At 37.9% G+C, this 21514-nt stretch overlaps 1 protein-coding gene across 1 annotated transcript in view; it reads left to right on the forward strand.

The window, feature by feature from the left end:
- Window positions 1–21514, forward strand: part of CPS1 (carbamoyl-phosphate synthase 1) — a 135514-nt gene that overhangs the window by 88604 nt on the left and 25396 nt on the right. Inside the window, exons 25-31 of the mRNA XM_036254973.1 lie at window positions 8084–8225; window positions 9536–9601; window positions 10050–10113; window positions 12135–12316; window positions 17248–17442; window positions 17853–17920; window positions 19528–19603. Coding sequence (XP_036110866.1) covers window positions 8084–8225; window positions 9536–9601; window positions 10050–10113; window positions 12135–12316; window positions 17248–17442; window positions 17853–17920; window positions 19528–19603 — 793 coding nt within the window. The remainder of the gene's footprint in view (window positions 1–8083; window positions 8226–9535; window positions 9602–10049; window positions 10114–12134; window positions 12317–17247; window positions 17443–17852; window positions 17921–19527; window positions 19604–21514) is intronic.

Raw genomic sequence — 21514 nt, forward strand, 5'->3', positions numbered from 1 at the left:
ATGGACTGATTTAATTGACCATCCTTTGCTCTAGGCAGCTTGAAGAATGAGCTAGTCAGTTTGTTCTTGAGTACATATATAGTCATTAGTGTGAAGTACATAAGAATTTTTGCTATCATGGTTATTAATGTGCATTTATATGTCTTCTTCTAAGAAACCCTCAGTGATAAAGACTTTGATTTCCATGTAGGTAGTAATCCTCAAATTAATATAGATTTATGTGACTAGTTACCAGGAATTTAAGTCTAGAATTTTTCCATATCTTCTTAGAAATGGCTTCTCGGTTCCCTCCTTTCTAACAAAGGCATATAATTTCCTATCCAAGAACTAAAAGGAACTGGTAAAAAATTGTTTCTATATATGTTATATTTATCAATATATATAATTATGATATTATAACCAATAGTATCTGAATTTACCAGATTGAAAGTAACATCACAATATTTCTAAATTATTGGGATCACTAAAGATTGGAAAAAAATGAACATATGGCTTAGAAATTTTAGAATTGCCACTTAAAAATATCTATTTCTCATAAGGTTTTCTTCTTTGTTTTGATTTTGCTGTCATTAATAGCCTTTAAAGTAAGAGTGCTGTCCCTTGAAAATCAATACCTGTGCTATTGTGATAGTGCCAGGTGGACCCAGATCCTAACAGATAGTTTTCATGATGGCATGCTTTCACTTGAATGTTGGCTATAGGCATTGTTTGTCCTGCACATGAGATAAAGACCCAGGTTTTCTTTAATTCCTTCAAAGGCCTCATTGTTTTACAGAATCAAGGCACGGTGCTCTCAAAAATTAAGAGAAAAGAGTAGCATTTACCCAATTGCCTGGGTTTTATCCTTTGCTTTTCTCAATACTCCTGCTGCTTTTGAAAAAAATGATGTTTGCCTTTCTCTTAAAGAAAGAGGTAACAAGCTGTCTCCTTGAAAGAAAAGATGAGAGACAAATAACTTCTCCACTGATTGCATTATTGTGACTGTGGCATGGTCTTGAACCTGTGAAATGCCAAAAAATAATCAGTGAAGCCATGCAAAACGCGGGGGGAGAGGCTGGTGGTGAGGGGTCTCAGGGCAGAGAACATATACCTTACTCAGTTCTCTTTCCTTAATAAAGCAGATACCATTACTGAGCATCAGGCCCAGTGTTTCACTCAGCTTCTGCCTTTTGGGTGATTTTTAAAAAGAAGATAATAATAAAATTGTAAGCCCATCCCATAATTGTAGGCCAAGTGGAGTGCTCATTTTCACATTAGAGCTTGTGCAATCTGGAGGGATATTTGTTTAGCATTACTTGTGAGTTGGTGGATCAGATAAAAGCCAGTCAAGTGGAAGAGAGGACTGTGTGAAGTCTGCGGCTCCCCTGGTAATTGCCATGCTGCAGGCGTTCCTGCAGTCCGCTAATAGATTTCCCCAGCTCCTCTATGCCAGGTGAAAATTTCCTCATTAAGGGGAATTTATTCCATTTCCTTTTATCATTTATTATTGAAGACTAAGTGTGAGTGGAAGAAATTTCAGAGATGCCGGGGTAGAATTTTAAACAACCACCACCAAATCTACATTGGAAGTCGGAGAGAGCGAGCAGAAAGGCTTGTGTTGTTTATAAAACCAGAGAGCACACCAGGGACTTCCCCCTGTAGAAGCTGAGCCGTGCTGTCTACCCGGTAAAAGATTATGGCAGAGTGTGTAAAAGTCTGATTGTCTGCTTTTAGGACGTTTTCCCCCTCTAAAATTTCAGACTGTCATTTTGTGCTGCTATGTAGAGAGAAACTGAAGATTATGAAAAGGCCAGCATCACAACTATTTAGTGCTTCTTTGTTTTAGTGTTTAGATTCTGTTATACCATGATAAAAATGTAACCTTTGAAGAATTTGCCCTTGAACTCTGAAAGCAAGGAAAGCTGGTAGGGGAAAGACAATTTGGATATATAGGGGACACATTTCTGAAATATGGATTTAATGTGTTCCTGTTCAAAGAAGTAAAAATAACAAACATATTTAGTACACACAAATTCATATTAAATAACAGAAGAATAATTTATTTATTATACATATTTTAAAACTGTGCTTTAGTACAATATACTCTATTCAGCTGATCACATTTCTCACTTGATAAAATGCTGCCTTGATTTACAATGTAATACAAAGGGAGCATTCCCTACTGAGGTTTGAAAGAACAGTTTTGAATAACAAATCTAATGTTTATATTTCTTTTAGTAATTATTCTGTTTTGAGTTTGTTCTAAATTAAGGTTTTCATTTTCCTTTGGAAAAATAGAAATATTATAGCCCTGTCCCTAAAGTAAGATTTTACCTAGCTTGATTTAAACAAATCTCACTCTGATGAAAGTTCCTTTTAGCGGACAAAATAGAAGGCAACCCGATATGGACAGATAACGATGAGGAACATGTATCTGAATCTTCACATTGTTAAATGAGCTTTTATGTTCACTTAAGATTATTCATCTTGTATTTGACTCTGAAGAGGTTTAACTTTATCTGAATCACTGGCCCAAAGGTAATGAATTGTGTCTTTAAACTATCTCTTCTTTTATTTTGTTATAATGGGGATCAAAATAAAATTTTGTATCAGGGTAAGTAGGGAATAAAGCCAATTTTCTTCTGTGTGTATGACATGCCAGCCAGCCTAGTGTTATGCAGAAGCAGGAGAGAGAGCCAACGAGGGACAGAGAGACAGAGAGAGAAGGCCACCTGCTCTCTGTCTTAGAGTTAGGGGTTCCCTGCAGAATTAAGGCAGCACTGAATGTGGGAAGGCCTCTAAATTGTCTTTGTCCTTGTAATTGCTAGGGTAGGTCAAAATCAACATCTCTTTTCACAATGAAGGGGATTGCAAAGTGCTTTATCTTATGTCATGAACATGTCTAAGAGTAGAAATGAATAACCAAAAACACCATGACTGAAATACTGTAGAAGATGGGTCACCTTGAACTTCATGTGAACATACCTACCCATTAACTTGCATTCAAGTTGAAATAGATTAACAAGAATATGTTCATATGCCATTCCAATTTTAATAGTGCTACTTTTCAAGATGTTTCAAAATATCATATCATGCTATTGATCTAATTTTTTGAATAGTGAGCAAAAGTTAAAGCAGTTTTTGGCTCACCAGGAAAATTTTCTGAGATTCCACTTGTGAGCTTAAAACATGTGCTTTGCAGATCTAGCTTGATGAACTCTCACCTGCAGTGATGGGAAGGGTCACCAATGGAGAAATAGTTCATTCATGAAATTCTGTCATTCATGATTCATTATTCTGTGTAGCTGTTGCTCTTCTCAAGCATCCCTGTTAAATAATGAAAAACTCTCTGGGGTGGATATGCTACGAGAAACAGCAACAATTGAATTAGTCCTAGTGACAGAATTTTTTTGCCACCAGAGCTGAGCACAAAATTAATTCACTTTACTTTTTTTTATACATAAGACCAGTTCTATGAATCAGCCTTTCTTTTTGTTCTTAATTTTTTTTTGTTAGTAAGAGTCCACTTTTATTTTTGGGTGGAGAATCATGTGTATTTGCTGGAAATATCTTTATATATTCTATTGTATTATTTTTTGGTGGAAAGAATAAAAGGCGTTATAGATATTTCAGCAAAGGAAAAGACTGCATAGCTGAATGTGGACAGGACAAATGCAAATGTATTAAGTCCCTAATAGAAATGCAAGGAATTTGAATGTTTTCTTGTTTGTTTGCTTGCTTGTTTACTATCATTATTTACAACTTGCCTTTAAAGCAATATAGGAACCTTTGAAGAACTGACTGATAGTCCATATAAGAAAAACAAAAATAAATCATTTAAGGTAAAAAAAAAAAAAAGCATGACCCAAAGAGTAAAGATAAATAGATTACTTCTGGTTCTCTTTGGACTTGAAAAACTTGCATTTAAGCTTGTTCTTTCCAAGACATGTTTCTTAGGTGTGTGTGGACCTCTGTTATTCCCACATAGGTTCAGTCATTTAGGTTAGTGTGGTGGTCAATATAGTAATATAGTATGGGTTTTGCCTCAGATAGTTTTTGCAATAATAAAGAAATGTCTTATTGAAGGTCTACTTATTCTTTGCTCATCTTTTCTTTCACTGCTATCCCCCCAGTGATGGGAAAATGTTCTAGCAAGTAGCTAGAAAAATCTCTGGGTAAGAATTGGCTGAATGTTATTATATATACTGTATTTCTCCACTTAATTCACCCTTCATACCTCTGTTTTTATTTATTTTTTATCCTCACCCGAGGACATTTTTCCATTTTTTTGTTCTGATAGAGTGGGAGGGAGAGAGAGGAAGAGAGAGAGAGAGAAACATCGATGTGAAAGGGACACATCGAGTGGCTGCCTCCCACACGCACGACCCAACCAGGGCCAGGGACAAACTGCAACTGAGGAACGTGCCCTCAGTGGGAACCAAAGCCGGGTCTCTCTGGACCGCAGGCCGACACTCTAACCACTGAACCAAACCGGCAGGGCCATACCTCTGTTTTTAATATAACTGCAGATCACAGAGAAAATATGTAGCTTTTCCCCATGTAAGCAAACATTAATACGATTTGAGATCTTCCAAAAAACTCACAATTAAATACATTTATTTAAAACAAATATCATCCAAATATCTCATTTAGAAAAGTAGCTTATTTATCAAGCGCTTCTACTTTGAGGCTGAATGTACACTTGCACGTAAACAAATGAGCAACTGGATTAGAAACAGTCTTGGCAAGGAGAGTGAAAATACACATTTGTAAAACAAATAGCCACAACAAAAAATCCCTTCCTCTACTTTTGTCTCAAACATTTTTAGTTTCGGAAAAACTAAAGCTAAATGCCATAAACTTGGGTGTTTTAAAGATCCTCAGAAGCTTAGAAGCTCAGAAGCCTTTCCAGACTTCCCCAGCAGAAGCTGGACACGCTCCGCTTCCTCTGAGCCAGAGCCTCCTCTACACGTCTCTCATAGCACCTCTCACAGTGCGGGACACATCCTAACACACTCCGACTTCCCTGCATGTAGAGATTCGGTACTGGATCTCTCTGTCATTAAAACAGGTAGCACAGCCCGGCCGGTGTGGCTCAGTGGTTGAGCACTGACCCAGGCACCAAGAGGTCGCAGTTCGATTCCCGGTCAGAACACATGCCCAGGTTGTGGGCCTGATCCCCAGTGGGGGGCATGCAGAGGGCGGCCAGTCAAGGTTCTCTCTCATCAATGTTTCTCTCTCTTCCTCTCTCTCTAAAATCAATAAAGAAAAAACATTTAAAAAATATTAAAGAAAAAGGTAGACACAGAGCCTGACACACAGCACGTGCGTACTAAGTGTTACAACACTGATGAAAGGGTGGCAATGCGTGGTGCCCGCCTTTGCCCTCCTCACTTCCCTACCCTTTCCCAACCAGAAATCCTCAGTACGTTTCCTACCTGTGATGCTATTGCTGCCTCAAATTATTGCAGGTGCATTTGCCTTGCTTATAGTACATCTATAACTCCTTCATCTATGTACTAAACTTTCTTCACGGTTCTGTTTTCATCCCTCTGTGCCGTGGTATTTCTCCACTGCAGCCACTCACATCGCCGTCTCTTTTCTCTGACCTTGCATTTCACCACACACCTTATCTCCCCATAAGATGTGTGGAATCGCTCGTCACTCCATTGTCTCACTGTTGTTTTGTATCTTCTTGAGCAGCACTGCCCAGTAGACATTTCTGTGATGATAAAATGTTCTGTAATCTACACTGTCCTACACAGTAGTCGCTAGCCATATGTGGCTACTGAGCACTTGAAATGTGGCCAGGGTGACTGTGGATCTAAATGTTTAGTTTAAAAATCTTAATTGACATTTAAATTTAAATTGTTATGTGTGGCTAGTGGTTACCACATTGGCTAGCACAGTTCTAGAGCATGTGCTTCTCACACATAGTAAGTGACTAATACATAAAAATCAGATTGTGCGTAAGAATTTGGTAGGAAAATGTGTTGTTCTGAGAGAATGTTTATCAAATTCTTGGGAAGACTGAAAAATCTAAATGAGAATAGAAAAAGAAGAAATGAAATTCATTGGGAGAAACAACATATTGATTTGAGAGGCAGGAGGGTGTTTAGGTGCTGTAGAGAAAGTGTATTGACTAGGAAGAGCTGTAGCTGCGAAAATCTAATACTAATATAAAAACCCAGAGAAATAGCTGTTACATATACCAGATCGATTTTCTCTTCTTTAAACTCAGAATATGAATGAATTAAAAGAGAGGATTGAAGAATAAAATAAACAAAGGGCAATAATAGATTTTATTCAAGTACATTTTAATTAGTAGAATTTCAATGAAAATATTTTATTTATTATTAGATCTTCTGACAATACACTGTTATATTTTAATTTTATAAATTGACTATCAAACTATCATAATAGAATTTCATTATACTGACTATTGCTTGGAATAGCTGGTCACAGCTACTTGGTTAAAGATGCTTTTACAGCCCTGGCTGGTTTGGCTCAGCAGTTAGAGCATCAACCTGTGGACCAGAGAGTCCCGGGCTCAGTTCCCTCTAAGGGCACGTACCTCGGTTGCAGTTTGTCCCCAGCCCTGGTTGGGTTTGTGTGGGTGGCAACCAGTCGATGTCTCTCTTTCACATTGATGTTTCTCTCTCTCTTACCCCCTCTCTCCCTCCCACTCTATCTGAAGATAAATGCAAAAATGTCCTTGGGTGAGGATAAAAAAAAAAAAAAAAAAAAAGACAGTAACATTCTTATTGGGCCTATATAAATTATTTTTGTGTACATTTTGAATTCTAGTTACAAGCTGATTTCAATAGCTTATTTGTCTTTTCTATAAAATAAAAAGCCATGGGATTACAGTTATCATTTATTTAATACATATTCATTGAATGTTGTCTGTGGGCCAGTGTGTTAGGCTTTGGGAATAAACTGGTAAATGAGCCAGATGTATTCTTTGCCCTTGTGGAACTTGAACCTAGAAGGAAAAAAGTGTGGTTGGTAAAATAAAATAAAATAAAATAAAATAAAATAAAATAAAATAAAATAAAATGTAAGAAACACTTAAAATACTAAGTAATGATGACATGCTAAGCACTGTCCTTCTAGCTTCCAACTTGGTTCAAAATGTAAGCGGCTGTTAGGAGCCCAGGAAGATGACTGTGGGTGAGGGCTTTTGTTGACCTTCGAAGGGTGGCGGGGAGTTGGAGAGAAGTTGGGTGGGTAAAAGGAGTATCAGAGGCTCTGCAGGGGAGCGAAACAGCAGAATACAGTCTATACCATGGAAACGAGTGTGGGGAAGGTGAGGAGATAAACCTGGCTTGAGTGGGAAACAATCAGAAAGCCACAAAACCATCTTTTCCACAGAAGACAGATACAAGATATTAGTAAATAAAGGTGGTTTATTGAGAGGATACCTAGTCTGATAAATGTTGGGGTGCTCAGGTGAAGATGATCCTCAAAGTCCACGTATGTAAAGACCTGGAGCACAGGTCAGACACTGGAGAAGGGCCTACAGATTTGGCTGTCACTGACTGCTTAGGTTACTTGAGCCAATCACGGGAGCTAAATTGAGAGGGAGAGAAAGGAGCCAGACTAAAGCTAGTAACTGAGGACAGAGCCTTGGAATGAAATAGTAAATGGTTGTCGGGAGTAATGAAGTAGGGGGAGAAGCAATTTACCAGAAGCCAATGGAAGATGCCTTCAAAGGATGGAGCATCAGACAGGTCACATGCTGACAGGTGAAGGAGATGAAAATTGAGAAAGAGCTCCTTAATTTATTAAGAGGGTGGTTATTTTTAAAGAGGAAATTCATTGGCACAGTAAATGCAGAAACAGTGTTTCACGAAGTAAAAAGAGGGTGTGTACGGTGTGAAAATAGGAGTCCACATATGTGAGAAGATCAGCATTGCAAATAGTAGACTTCAGAGAGGCTGGAATATTTAGTGGGTTATTTGTGTATTTTTAAAAGATAGATCTAAACACGATGAAGATAGAAAATAAAGAAAGAACCTTTAGTGCTTTTGAAATGGAATAGTCCACTGCTTCTTATTGCGGTTGATTTAAACTTGAGTCTTTCTTTGTCATTAAATCCCAGCGAGTCCGTCCCAGCAGAAACCCTGAAAAAGGCCAAGGAGATTGGGTTCTCAGACAAGCAGATTTCCAAATGTCTCAAGCTGACTGAGGCCCAGACAAGGGAGCTGAGATTAAAGAAAAACATCCACCCTTGGGTGAAACAGGTAAAGTAGTTTCTCTCTCTTCTCACGATTCCTCAAGTGAACTGTAGGCAGCATTCACAGGGACACTGTAAATAGCAAGAGGGGTGGAATTTGAACATGCCTCCAATTGTCCAGTCGATGCCCATGATGTCACCAGTGTGATTCAGCACTGGATTTATTCATCTTAAAAGGGAGAGGGTGAAAGGGTAACTGGGATGTAAAGGTAAGAGTGAGTAAGTACATGATTTTCTTGGCCTAAATTAAAAAAATCAAAATCAAAGTGACCTCTCCTCTGCGTTTCGACTGAGTGCAAATATATCCATAGAAAGAGAAATCCTGAAAGTAATAGAACTTGAAATATCCTAGTGTGGTGGCTGAGGCTCTTGAAAAGAATAGTTATCTCTTTTGGCACTAACTTTTTACAAGGCAATACTTTACTTTAAGTGCTCCATCATTATGGATCATTTAGTATTCATTGTGATAGGGTTGGGCATAATGAGCTCATCTAGTATTCATGACAATCACATAAGAACTTTCCTAGGTGTACCATTGTGATTTTTTTTTGGCCTTTAGTAGTAGAGATGGCTTGGCTTAAAGTACCTCCAGCTGCTTTTTGTCCTTTAAAATCACTGACCTTTCCCATGTGCTCAGGGGGCACATGCATACCCTTAGGTCTCAGGCTTGACACTGAATAGTTTCTACTCAGCAATTATGATCTTTTTTCCTTCTTACCTGCTCAACACTAGCTTGCCCTGTCAGCTCCCCAATTTTTGCTCTCTAAGCTGAGCTCCTGGCCCTGGAGAGCTGAATCGATTTACTTTTTGTGTTCAATGAAATCCTATCTCCTTTCCCTCGCCCCCATGATTAAGAAATTTGCTCACCCAATTGCTCATTGCCATAGATAACTTAAATCTTATGCATTGCAAACTAAAGGCATCCTCACAAATAGGTCGTTTTGCACTGACTTTAGATTTTATTTGCAGCTGCTTTAGACAGCTTGGCTGAGTAAGTCTCGGTAACCAGTTGATTATATGGCCACTTTGTCGTGTTCATGAGAGGTACTACCATAATAATTCAGAGATCCTCTGGGATGTGTATTGTCATTATTGTTCAAGTGATAACCAAATTGTGTCATTGATTTCCCTCCCTTTTACTTTTAGAATTAGAAAGCAATGGTATTGTACATCCCTTTTTCTAATCTTTTTTTTTCAGTAATAGACATTAAAGAAATATGAATGCAGCACTGAAACAACCCACAATCATTCTTTAAAAAGAAATTATAACAAAGGAAGTGGAAAAATCCTTATTTATTTATTTGTTTTCTTCTGCAGATTGATACACTGGCTGCAGAATACCCATCAGTAACGAACTACCTCTATGTTACCTACAACGGTCAGGTAAGAATGCCACACTGCCGTATCAGCAAGCTCTAGATTTAGTAAATGGTCCTCATGCAGGAATATCTGTTTTTTGTCTTTGGTTATGTAGTGATCTCGGTAATAAAAATGACATCATGTGGATCAGATGTGATGATGTCTTTCTGTATTCATCTTTTAAGACCTGCCTTAAGATGATGAAATTAAACAAATGAAAAGATAGGACAATGGTTATATGAACTATACGGTTATGCCATGTTCTAATGACTATTTAATTTAAAAAATATAAAACTTATTATTTTATAAAGAAATAGAGCTTTTATAACCTTGTACTTAGAGGATCCCAGACTAACAGAGGATATAAGTAAGCCAGAGGAAGAACGAGAAAGGCACATTCAAAAGCAGGACACACAGTTTAATTAGAGGGAAGAATAACATAATAATTTGTTCATCTTTTTTTCTTTCTCAGGAGCATGACATCAATTTTGATGAACATGGAATGATGGTGCTGGGCTGTGGTCCATATCACATTGGTAAAGTGATAACTTAAAGTTACATAGGGCTTTACAGGTTATGCAGTACTTTTCACCCATGTTAATTGCAGTATTCTAAAAGCTGTGTAAAATAGATGCTATCATAATAAAACATGTGAAAATTAGGAAATTGAGGTTCATAGAGATGAAGCCCAAATGTGTGCAGATATTAAGTGGTAGAAGTGGCATTCAAATGTGGCCTCCACCACAAACTCCATCTCCATTTATTTCATCATGTTATTCAGTCATCATTCTCATCCTCATGAACTAAACTGAGCCTCTCTGGAGTTGAGGAATGAAATGCACTTTACTTTTTCTCTCCTAGCTTGGTAGTTCACAAAGATCTGTCCTGGCTCAAGAACTTTAAATATCAGCCAGAATTTCTGACCTAACATATGATTTCTGTTGACATCAAATGCAAATAACTTTTCTCATTGGTGCATAGATTATTATATAATTTGACTAAAGCATTCTCACCAGAAATCGTTACATATCTCCCCCTAGACACTTAAAAGTATATATTTAATAATAAATCAAGATCTATTACATTTACAAAGTATGCATTTAAATAGACAATAATATTTTCCAATAAGTATATTTAGCTTTAGTTTCTATAAGGTATTCTATAATGGAAATGATAAAATACATGATTTAAATGTATATAGGCTTACTGTGTTACTTTCAGCATAGTTTACTTTAGCTTTTACAATTAACTGAGAACTTCAGGAAATGCTAGTTTACCAATTTTTTGCCAAGTCATGGAGGAGAACAAAAGTGTTTATACTTTTACCACCATAGTTTCTTCGGGCTAACTGGCTTGACTAGCGTCATGAGGACTTTTTGCGGGGGAGGAGGGAGGACTTATTTTTCTCCCTCTTCAAATTTTTCTTAATTTATGCAACAATTCTGCATTACCCTAAGGCCCAGGGAAGACCAGCTGAGATGACAGTCAAATCTACACTCAACTGATAGTGAGAATTAACTTGCTACTAAATTTGCATAACTTACTCTGACAACAATTTTTAGGAGACAAAGTCCGAATGTCAAGGATTAGTACAAATCCCACAACTTTCAGTTCTGCGGCATCCCAGTAGAGGTGATATTTTGAGGCATTTAAGGCCATTATTGTACTTCAAATTACTTCTTAGAAGGTCACTCACTCAGCATGGGGTGGCCTTGCCAAGCTTAAAAGGATATGCTTGGAAAGGACAGGACTTTCTAATCGATTAAGATATGTCAGAGCTACAAGGCACCTCAGGGATCATTGGGTTTAGCTTTCAGACAGCAGGGTAAATGGAAGGACTGCAACAAGAACTCAGGTATTCTGATCACTAACTTAACTAATTTTGTGTGCTGAGGTCATTATATTCACATTGAATTTCTTTTCAGTAAATGAGGGCTATTTATTATTATTATTATTATTACAATGATCTCCCATTGACTTTGAGATTCTGTAGGCTTCAAGTATGAATGTTACCTGTTGCAGAACTTAGCATATAAAACAAACCAACATGTCATTGCTGTTTAATGAATTCCTATTTTTCCTGCTATTAATATAGTGTACATAATGGATCTGAAGTTTATATTTCGGAATTTTTTTTTTTTTATCCTCACCTGAGGACTATTTTCCATTTTTGTTCAGTTAGAGTGAGAGGAAGAGAGAGAAAGAAACATCAACGTGAAAGGGACACATCGAGTGGCTGCCTCCTGCACGACCCGAACCAGGGCTGGGGACAAACTGCAACCAAGTTACATGCCCTTAGTGGGAACCGAACTCGGGTCTCTCTGAACCACTGGCTGATGCTCTCACTGCTGAGCCAAACCCAGAGCTATATTTCGGAATTTTAAAAATTGAATTGAAAAAGAAAAAAGGAAGAGCAAATAAAGCAAAAGTAGCTCCCTCAAATTGAAAGGTCATTAGCTTCCTTGACTTGAACTGACTGGCAATATATTTCTGCTACTCCTTGTGTTGTAACTTCATGCTTCTCTTACCCCTTTTCCCAATCTCATTGTCTCTGCAGGCAGCAGTGTGGAATTTGATTGGTGCGCTGTCTCCAGTATCCGCACACTGCGTCAACTTGGCAGGAAGACTGTGGTGGTGAATTGCAACCCTGAGACCGTGAGCACAGACTTTGATGAGTGTGACAAACTGTACTTTGAAGAGCTGTCTTTGGAAAGAATCTTGGATATCTACCATCAGGAGGTAAAAAAAAAAAAAGAGAGGTGCAGGGGAGAAGAATAACATGTGCAGTTCACACTTTACATATGTGTATTCATGTATGTAGATTTATATTGTAATTCCCCTCAGGAGAAAGAGCTCTGAGTGTCTTCTGTTGTCTAATTTTGTAGTGAAACTCTTGAAGAATTACCCTGGCCTTACATTCTTGAGGCCCTGGATCAGAGTGATTATTTTTCATATAAAATTCACTTTTTTTCCCTAAACATTCCAGCTATACTAAAAACTCTTCTTGGTAACATGTGCCAGACATATTAACTAGTATAAGATAACCCCAATAAATAGTTTGCATAATGATTGACTTGGCCACCCAGACATACAATAAGCAGCCTCTTTCTAGCTCAGGAGTTATTGCGATTTAATGATGAATCATGGTTCCCAGAGGAGAGGAGTCTTTGTTCACAAAGGACCAGTTCATTCTTTGCTCTATCAGATGAAACCATTAGTCTTCAATTTAAGACCTGATGAGTCGATTCCAAATGGTTTTGGTACCTTCATGGAATTTTTCTAAAGTTGCTCCTCTACTTCCACTCTAATATTATTGAGTGTATCTTCACTATAGATTCAGATGATCCTAGATTACTGTACATTTATAGAACAAGTTAGATTATCTTAAGTTAAATAAAAAAAATAACTACTGAAAAATTTCAAAGTGATGTCCAATAATTGTGCCTTTTGATGTCATTACAGTTAATTCCTCCCCACAGAAAATCACCCCAGTGTGTAAAATATGGTCACTTAGGAAAAAGAATACTGAATTGGACCAATAATACTTCAATTCTAGTTTTCACTTGAGAACTCACTGACTTGTGCAAGTTACTTAAATTCTCGGTTCTTCATCCTTTTTGGTTAATGAGATATATGAATGTAAAACTGTGCTACATGCTGGTTCTGTGAAGGTGACATGAGATTTGTGGTTGAAATCACATTGTAAAGTATAAAGTATAGTGCCGGAACGATGTGATAATTTTTTACTGTAAAGAAGAATGCACAGAAAAATGGACAAATTTAGCATGGGTGACCATCATAGTTGTCTATTTAGACCTAGCTTACTAATATTCTAATATAATACAATTGAACCATTAGGTAGAATATACACAATTTTTATTTTTCTCTCTGATATGGTTTTTCTAATGATTTCTTAATATTCATTTCATATGCATAGGTGGAGATCAAAATAAGTGCAGTCTACAAATGTTTTTTTTTCAATTTTTATTAATTTATTTTTGTTACATACATTTCTCCTTTTCTTCACCCCAGACCCCCTCCTCCCCATCCTGCCCCTACCAATGTTTTTTGAGCACTTTTTAAATGCCAGGCTTAACCAGGTCCTTGCCTTCAAGGTATTAAAACTGGAATTCATGACATTAATATGTGAAAAGTTACATAATTATTTAAATAATATTAAGCATCGCAGGCAGTAGCAGCAGGCATTTTACACGTAATTAATGATTTCCCCAGGCATTCTTTAAGAAAAGATTAGAAATGTCCAAGATTGCCTTTGGATATAGTTACACATGGATATGAATGAGTTCCTTTTGTTATAACTGAATTCAGTATGATAGAAAAAATAAATTGGCCTTTCTTTGAAGCAAATTGACAATTAAAGTACTACTATATATTATATGGCAATTTAAAATGTAACGTTGGAGAACATAAGAACAATATTTCATTAACGTATTCTTTAGATTATTCCAGGAAATTACACAAATCATATGCACATGTACATATATGTGCATGTGTGTTTCCTTTCATGAGCTTGTTGCGTTACCTCCTCATAGCAGGCCTCCCAGGCTCCACTGTCTCCCATAACAGGTGTTCCTCAGCCTTCAGGAGACTGTCCTTATCTGACCGCGGATGCCCCTACTGAGGCTGATGGCACTGAGTATACAGTAGTTAATTTGCCCCAAACTGGAAGTACATCTAAACTTATTAAAAGCACACATTTGAGTCACTTGGAAGGGCAGTAGGCTTTCTCAAGGATATATAGTTACATGAGATGATAAAAAGTATGATGGGAGTCCTGGTCCAGGTCTCTTGGTCTAGTTCAGAATCAAAACTATTTCCATGGCATCAAGGGAGCACCTCTAAAGAAACATTAAGGAGAAGTCAAAAAGGTGATATGCCTTATGAGTAAAGCTGGTTGCTTTGAAGGGAAGTCTTGATCAGAGGTTGAGTGAGAGGGGATGCTAGGAATGCTGAAATCTTCCCACTTGCTCTGTTTTTAGTAGAAAATGTTATAATGATATATTCCTTTGGCTGCAGACATTACCTTGGTGACATTGGGTTTAAAAAGTAGGAAATTAAGCTGGGTTAAAAAGATACAAACACATCTAGGAAAGAGCAATGGAACTTTAGGAACCAATAGAATTAGTATAGGCTAGAGATGTTAGATATCTGTGAAACAATATCTGAATTTTAGAATACTTTATTTCAGTAAATAACTTGCAAGTATTTAGATGTTAAGTGATTATGATGATGATGATAATTTACCTGTGTGAGATACCAAGTTCTCTTTCCCAAGTCCCTACAAGTTCTGTAGTTAGAGTTGGGCTATTTTCAGATATAATTCTTCCAGAAAACTGTCCTATATTAACTTTGACCTACAAACATGTTCTCTTCTACTGAATTCCTTTTGCTGTATGAGCAAAACTTCCACTACACCATCACCCCATTGCTCCCAACCATTCCTGTGGGGATGATTTGTCTTCCCAATGATGGTCTGTATTTCTGGAGGTCAATGATGAGACTAGCGTTTTGCCAGTGAAAGTTTTTTTACCTACCAGTTTTCAAAATGAATGTTTAAGAAATAGCTCTTCTCATATTCTGTAACATTAGTCATCTCTGGAACCAGCTAGAAAAGTCATTAGCTTAAGATTCAAAGATTTGGTATTTTAGTCAAGTATGGCTACTTTACAATATGTAGAATTGAGTTCCACCAGGAAAGATGGGCAAGTCATTTTACCTTTACCAAGCCTCAGTTTCTTCAGATGTAAAATGGGGAGAGTAATAACTGCCTCAGAGGTATACTGTGAAGGTCAAACAGAGAGTCAAGGGTGTGAAGTAACAACCTTAGTAAATAGTAGAAGTTTATATGATTATTTTTTTGAAAGTTGGTAATTTCTTGAAAAATAAAAATCAATTTTATACAGCTATTTTGAAAAATATTGGTATATTCATTAATTAAAGGCTTTTAATTCAACTTTAAGCTTCTATTTAGTTCAGTTAACGCCAAATTTTGCTCTTAATTTTAGAGATTATTTTGAAGTCTTTCATGTAAGACAGTTTTATGTACATTTAATTGAGGAATTAGTTTTTAAGCCTTTAAAATATTAACACCATTAATAATCAAAAAATGAGCAAATACAAATATTTTTATAAAGAGAAGAATTCTTAGGTTTTGAAAAATGTATATTGAATCTAAAAATGATGATAAACATAGCTTAAGTACATTTATAAATATGCAGAACTGTGGATTATTATTTTCAATACTGTTTACAATGCATTTAAGCATGCGATTGCAGGTGTTTGCTTAAGGCAGAACTATAATTTCTCTCATCAGAGAGAAATTACCTTCATTCCTTTTAAGAGTATTTCAGAATGATTTCAAATAATGATAAAACACATTTAACACATCTCTGTTACTTCAGCAATTCTAATATTTCACTAGTAGGTTATTAAAGCAAACACAAATTTTGTCAAAATCAATGGCCCAGCAGATATTATATTTTCTAATATTAATAATGTCATTTATACACTTGTATAAAACCGTTCATGTTTATTCTTATTTAATCTTCATGGTGATCTTGTGAAGTAGGTAGGTATTCTTGTCCTAATTTCACAGACAAGAATTCTGAACCTCAGGGGGAGTTTCACAGAGGGCACCGTGGTAGGAAGGGGCTCCTGCCTGCCCGCCCAGCTCCAGCATGCCACGTTGGCTCACCCTCACCACTGGAACACCACTTGAGCAAATTTGAGATTCTGTGTTTGTTTTTTCTTTTTTAATCTTGACGTTTTAACTGCAAATAGGAGATTAAGGTTAATGGTTCTGGGTCTGCTTGAAGGCAAATGGTAAGGAAATAGAAACTAAAACATCAGTTAGTGGGAGGACCAAGGTGCCAAGGTAGCAAGAAAGCAGAGACGAGGTTAGAATAGGAGGTAGGACGAAGACCGGACTTTGGTTGCAGGATAGTTGGAGTTTAGATGATGGAGCAGAGACAAAGAGGAAGGAAACCACACCCAGGAAGGGAAGAGCTGCAGGAAGCTGGCCTGTGGGAATGCAGGCTGGGCCAGTGAGTGGAGTCCTCTGCCTGGGGCTGAGGGAAGTGATGAGCGGCAAGAGCGGAACATTTTAATTGCTCTGTTGGTAAGGAGTTTACATCTTAGCCTTCAGGTGATGAGCACCTTTAGAGAACCCTGGGTATAGGAGTAACTTGTAGGATGATTACTCTCAAGGTGAAGAGAGGCCGGAGGGGAACAGGAGAGGTGATGGTTGGAAGAACGAATCTGTATCCACTTAGGAAATTACAATACTAGTCCAAGAATTAAGCTATCATAGTGTAGAGTATATGATAAAAATGTTTATTGGTTTGATTTTCTTTTTCTAATTGTCACACATGCAAATGTCACACATTCATGTGTAATTGTATGGACGTTGTACACGGTAAAAATGTGGAGTTATACGGACCCTTACATCGCTTTTAGCATGTGAGCGCTTAGAAAGTCGGAACTAAGTCCATTTATCTTCTTGTGGCAAAGCTAGTATTATCCATTGACAGGACAAATGAACTGTCACATCATCTAATCACGTTCAGTAAAGGAACAGAGGCAGGAATAGCACAGTTGTTCCTTCCTGACGAAGGGACTGCAGTGGCTGATGTTGCACGTGACTATTCCAGGCATGCAGTGGCTGCATCATATCAGTCGGAGGCCAGATTCCAAACAACCTGGCGGTCCCTCTGTACAAGAACTCTGTTAAGATCATGGGCACAAGCCCTCTGCAGATCGACAGGGCCGAGGATCGCTCCATCTTCTCCGCGGTCTTGGACGAGCTGAAGGTGGCCCAGGCACCCTGGAAAGCTGTTAACACTTTGGTAAGGAGAGAAACACATGTCTGTTTTTAATGTTCTCCTTTGAAGAGTCACAACCTGAATGTTAACTACTGCAGGTGTTAACTGCAGGGCAGATAGAACGCACTGTGCTTAGTGAATTTAAAGTTGCTGTATTTCCATGATTGCGGTTAAATGTTGGTTATAAATTGGTAGGAATATTCTCATTACATTTCAGACAATGAGAAAAAGTTCCAACTCTTCTTGAACTAGATTTGACATTTAGAATTAAGAGGTACAAATTTTATGTATTTCAATGTCCAATTTACATTTTAATGGTGTCTTTTGAGAATAAAAAGAGTCAGATTACTACTTGTTGTGATGATACCCTTCTGCATTTTCATTGAATATTTTAAACTGTTCATACATTTGTTGTTGTTGTTTCCATTAATTAGAATGAGGCATTGGAATTTGCGAAGTCTGTGGGATACCCCTGCTTGCTGAGACCTTCCTACGTTTTGAGGTAATATATTGTTTGCCAAATAATGAGTTAAAAATTGGGAGATAGAGAACTGCATGCTGTATGCTAATACAATTGGCTCTGATTTCTAGTAACTTGTAAATCCATCAAGAGTCCGCAAACCCACACAGCCAGATGGAGGACCTGGGCACAGTCCTTCAGTGTAATGCTTTTCCTCAGGGACTGGCAGCAGGAAGACACTCCAGTCCTCAGAAGCATGGCTTAGGCATATCCTTGCCACACTGGGGGAGGTTAGCTTTACATGAGACAACAGGACAATGAAACAAAACCAAAAAACCAAAACCACAGGAACAGTGAGCTCGCTCTCTCCAGCATGCTTTCTGATACCTGGAAATCACAGCGTGTCTTCGATTGTTGTCAGCACCTTCTGATGGTGCCTCTGGTCCGAATTGTTGAGATTTTGAGATCACCTTTTTCAATGTATGAATTATAGTGATGAGGGACATGGGCAGTGAGGGTCTTTTATATTAAACCTTGAAACTAAGATCTATCATCAAAGGAGAAGTTGTGAATTATCACTTCCTCTCTTCAGATGTTGCCACATGTAAGGAGCTACTTCACTGAACAGGAGATAATAAGAGACACGATTTGCTGTGCACAATTTGAAAGTGTAAATGGAATTTGAGATGGGATCCTTTAAAATAATGAAAAATTTCAAATGAAGTGGAGAACCTTCCTTTTTGTTTAAATGGCATTTTGTAAAAACCATAGTCTAATAATACTACTCCTTTGAGGTATTAACGTAAGTTAATTTAAACACAAATATTTAAGGGAGGATCACAGACTTGCATTTTCTTTCTCATCTACATCTCTATGTTTCTTTTAGTTTCCTATACTATGAATCATCAGAGTTATAGCCTTAGCTTTCCTGCCTTAAACAGATGAAGAAATGGAAAGCTCTTTAAGCAGAACTTTGTAATAGAGTAGAAAGGGTAAAAAAAAACCTGCTACTTTTAAAAAGGAAGTGGAAAGTAGTATGTTTTCCTTATTTCCTTCCTTCCTCTTTTTCTTCCACCTTTCATCCCTTCCATTCCACATGGAAATGTCAGTTTCAGGTAGCATTCCTTCTCAAGTATTTAGAAAGAAGGACACGGTAAATATGTTTCAGTCACACACTGTTTATTATATTTGCAAATGTTATTAAAAAATAGATTCTTATGTAGTCCGGTTGAGATAGAAGACGGACCTGTTTCGACTGGGAAGCTATAGGTTAAGATTAGCCTTTGGTAACGAACTCCAAAGAAACAGTTAGTGATTCCTGGGAGGAATGCTGTTAAGGTTCAAGAATTACCCAGAGCCAGTGGAGTGAAAACAGTAAATCAGGGAAGACAAACCTCAAGGATGTGCCATCGCCAGAGCTGCCATGCTCTCAACCCCTTCCTTATCCGCAGCGTCGGTGACTTTTTACTTTGGTCAGTTGTCCTGCTGATTAGTGGAGTAAAGTCTCAATCTAGAAAAAGATGCCTTCTCACTTAGCCCAGACTAAACCTGGAAGTTGCCTGGAACCACTCTGAGAAGTAGTCAAGTCTGGGATGCTTTACTTCTAAAGCTGTAGAGACACTGACCTGTTCTTCCCTCTCCTTTCCCAGTGGGTCTGCCATGAATGTGGTATTCTCCGAGGATGAGATGAAAAAATTCCTAGAGGAAGCCACTAGAGTCTCTCAGGTAGTGTCCAATTTCCTCCCGTTGATGTTGAGCTGTTCTGTTAATTGCTACTTTATTTCATGTGTTGTTTTTCTTTTCACATGATGTTGTTAGGAAGGTTTTTGATTTTCTTCTATCCACCAGACTCCTACAGGTGGGGATGAAAATACTCAAATGCACTTAATTATATTTAGATTCTTAGGGTGGGTTGAAGAAGAGAACCAGTGTGTATTTGATCACAACAGAGATATATGTGACGGTAGACTCAGGAGCCAGGTTGGATAAACATCCTAGCTGATCATGAGTGAGGTGCTGGTTAAGTTATCCCTGGACTCCCCAACCTCAAGGGTTGCCTAACCATGCGCATGTCCCTGATTTTTGATTCTTACCTCCAGAGAGACTTAGCCTTAGTCAACCTTGCAACTTGAATGGTAAATCCCCTATGATGTTTTTTTTATACTTTGGTACATTCTATTTTAGATAATAAAAATGTTTATAATTTTGTGGTGATTCAACCACCTTATTGCAATGCTCCAACTTTTATTTTCTCCTTTGGTGTTACTTCAATGTGATTATTGATTTGCAGACCTTGTACTATAGTGGATGGCAGTAATGTTTTCCTTTTAAAAGCTTTCAAAAGCTAGTTGTGGCTATATATATATATATATATATATATATATATATATATATGAAATCAGGACATCTCTATTAGAACATATTGGTCCTGTAAGGCTTCTACTCATATGCTAGCAGAAAATATATACTTTTTAATATGTGGGATCTAAAGAACAAAATAAACTGATGAACAAAATAGATCCAGAGACATGGAAGCAGGGAACAGACAGATGAACCTCTGAGGGAAGGGGGCAGGAAGGGGGCAGGAAGAGAAAAACCAAAGAACTTATATGCATGTATGCATAACCAATATATGTATGTGTGTGTGTGTGTGTGTGTATATATATATATATATATATATAGAGAGAGAGAGAGAGAGAGAGAGAGAGAGAGAGAGAGAGAGGAAGCACAACTTATAGAAAAGAAAAGATGTTCGGTGAGTGGAATTTGGAGGGAGCTGAAGAGTAAAATCAGAGGCATTTCAAAGAGAAATAAAGAGCGTGGACTGTCCTGCACACATAAAGCTCCACCTCCCTTCTGTGTGGTAGTTGCCCCCCAGGGACATTTAGGCAGTGAAGAGAGTGGATAAGGATAAAGAGTGAGAAGAGGCAAAGAGTGGAAAGAGTAGAAAAAAAGAAAACCAAGTGAATTTAGAATTCACCTTTGTGTGAAAGTCAGATAACCAAGGAAGGAGTCTCTCCCATGGGCCAGTTTTCATTAGTGTGCCCTGGAGTGGGACACTGACTGCCCTTGTTTACTTCTCGCCTGATGGTCCTGTCGCACGGCCCTTTGGAGAAAGCAGCAGCCATATCTAGCTGGTCTCACGTGAGTGATGAGGCAGGTAGCCTCTTTTTTGCCTGGAAAACTGGATCTCATCGGGCCTCTACTTGGTAGAATATTTTACTTTATCTTTATTGTTGAAAGTATTACAGATGTCCCCTGTTTTTCCCCCTTGTCTCCACTCCTGCCTCCCTTGTCTCCACTCCTGCCCCCCCTTGTCTCCACTCCTGCCCCCCCTTGTCTCCACTCCTGCCCCCTGCCTTCATCACACTATTGTCTGTCTATTGGTTATGCATACATGCATATAAGTTCTTTGGTTTTTTTCTTCCTGCCCCCTTCCCTCAGAGGTTCATCTGTCTGTTCCCTGCTTCCATGTCTCTGGATCTGTTTTGTTCATCAGTTTATTTTGTTCTTTAGATCCCACATAGCATGTGAGTAGAAGCCTTACAGGACCAATATGTTCTAATAGAGATGTCCTGATTAAGTAGTTTCTGGTGGAAGTCTCCCCGTCAAACTACACCAGAATCTGGGATACTG

This window comes from Molossus molossus, unplaced genomic scaffold, assembly GCF_014108415.1.
Source record: "Molossus molossus isolate mMolMol1 unplaced genomic scaffold, mMolMol1.p scaffold_m16_p_11, whole genome shotgun sequence".
Taxonomy (NCBI): Eukaryota; Metazoa; Chordata; class Mammalia; order Chiroptera; family Molossidae; genus Molossus; species Molossus molossus.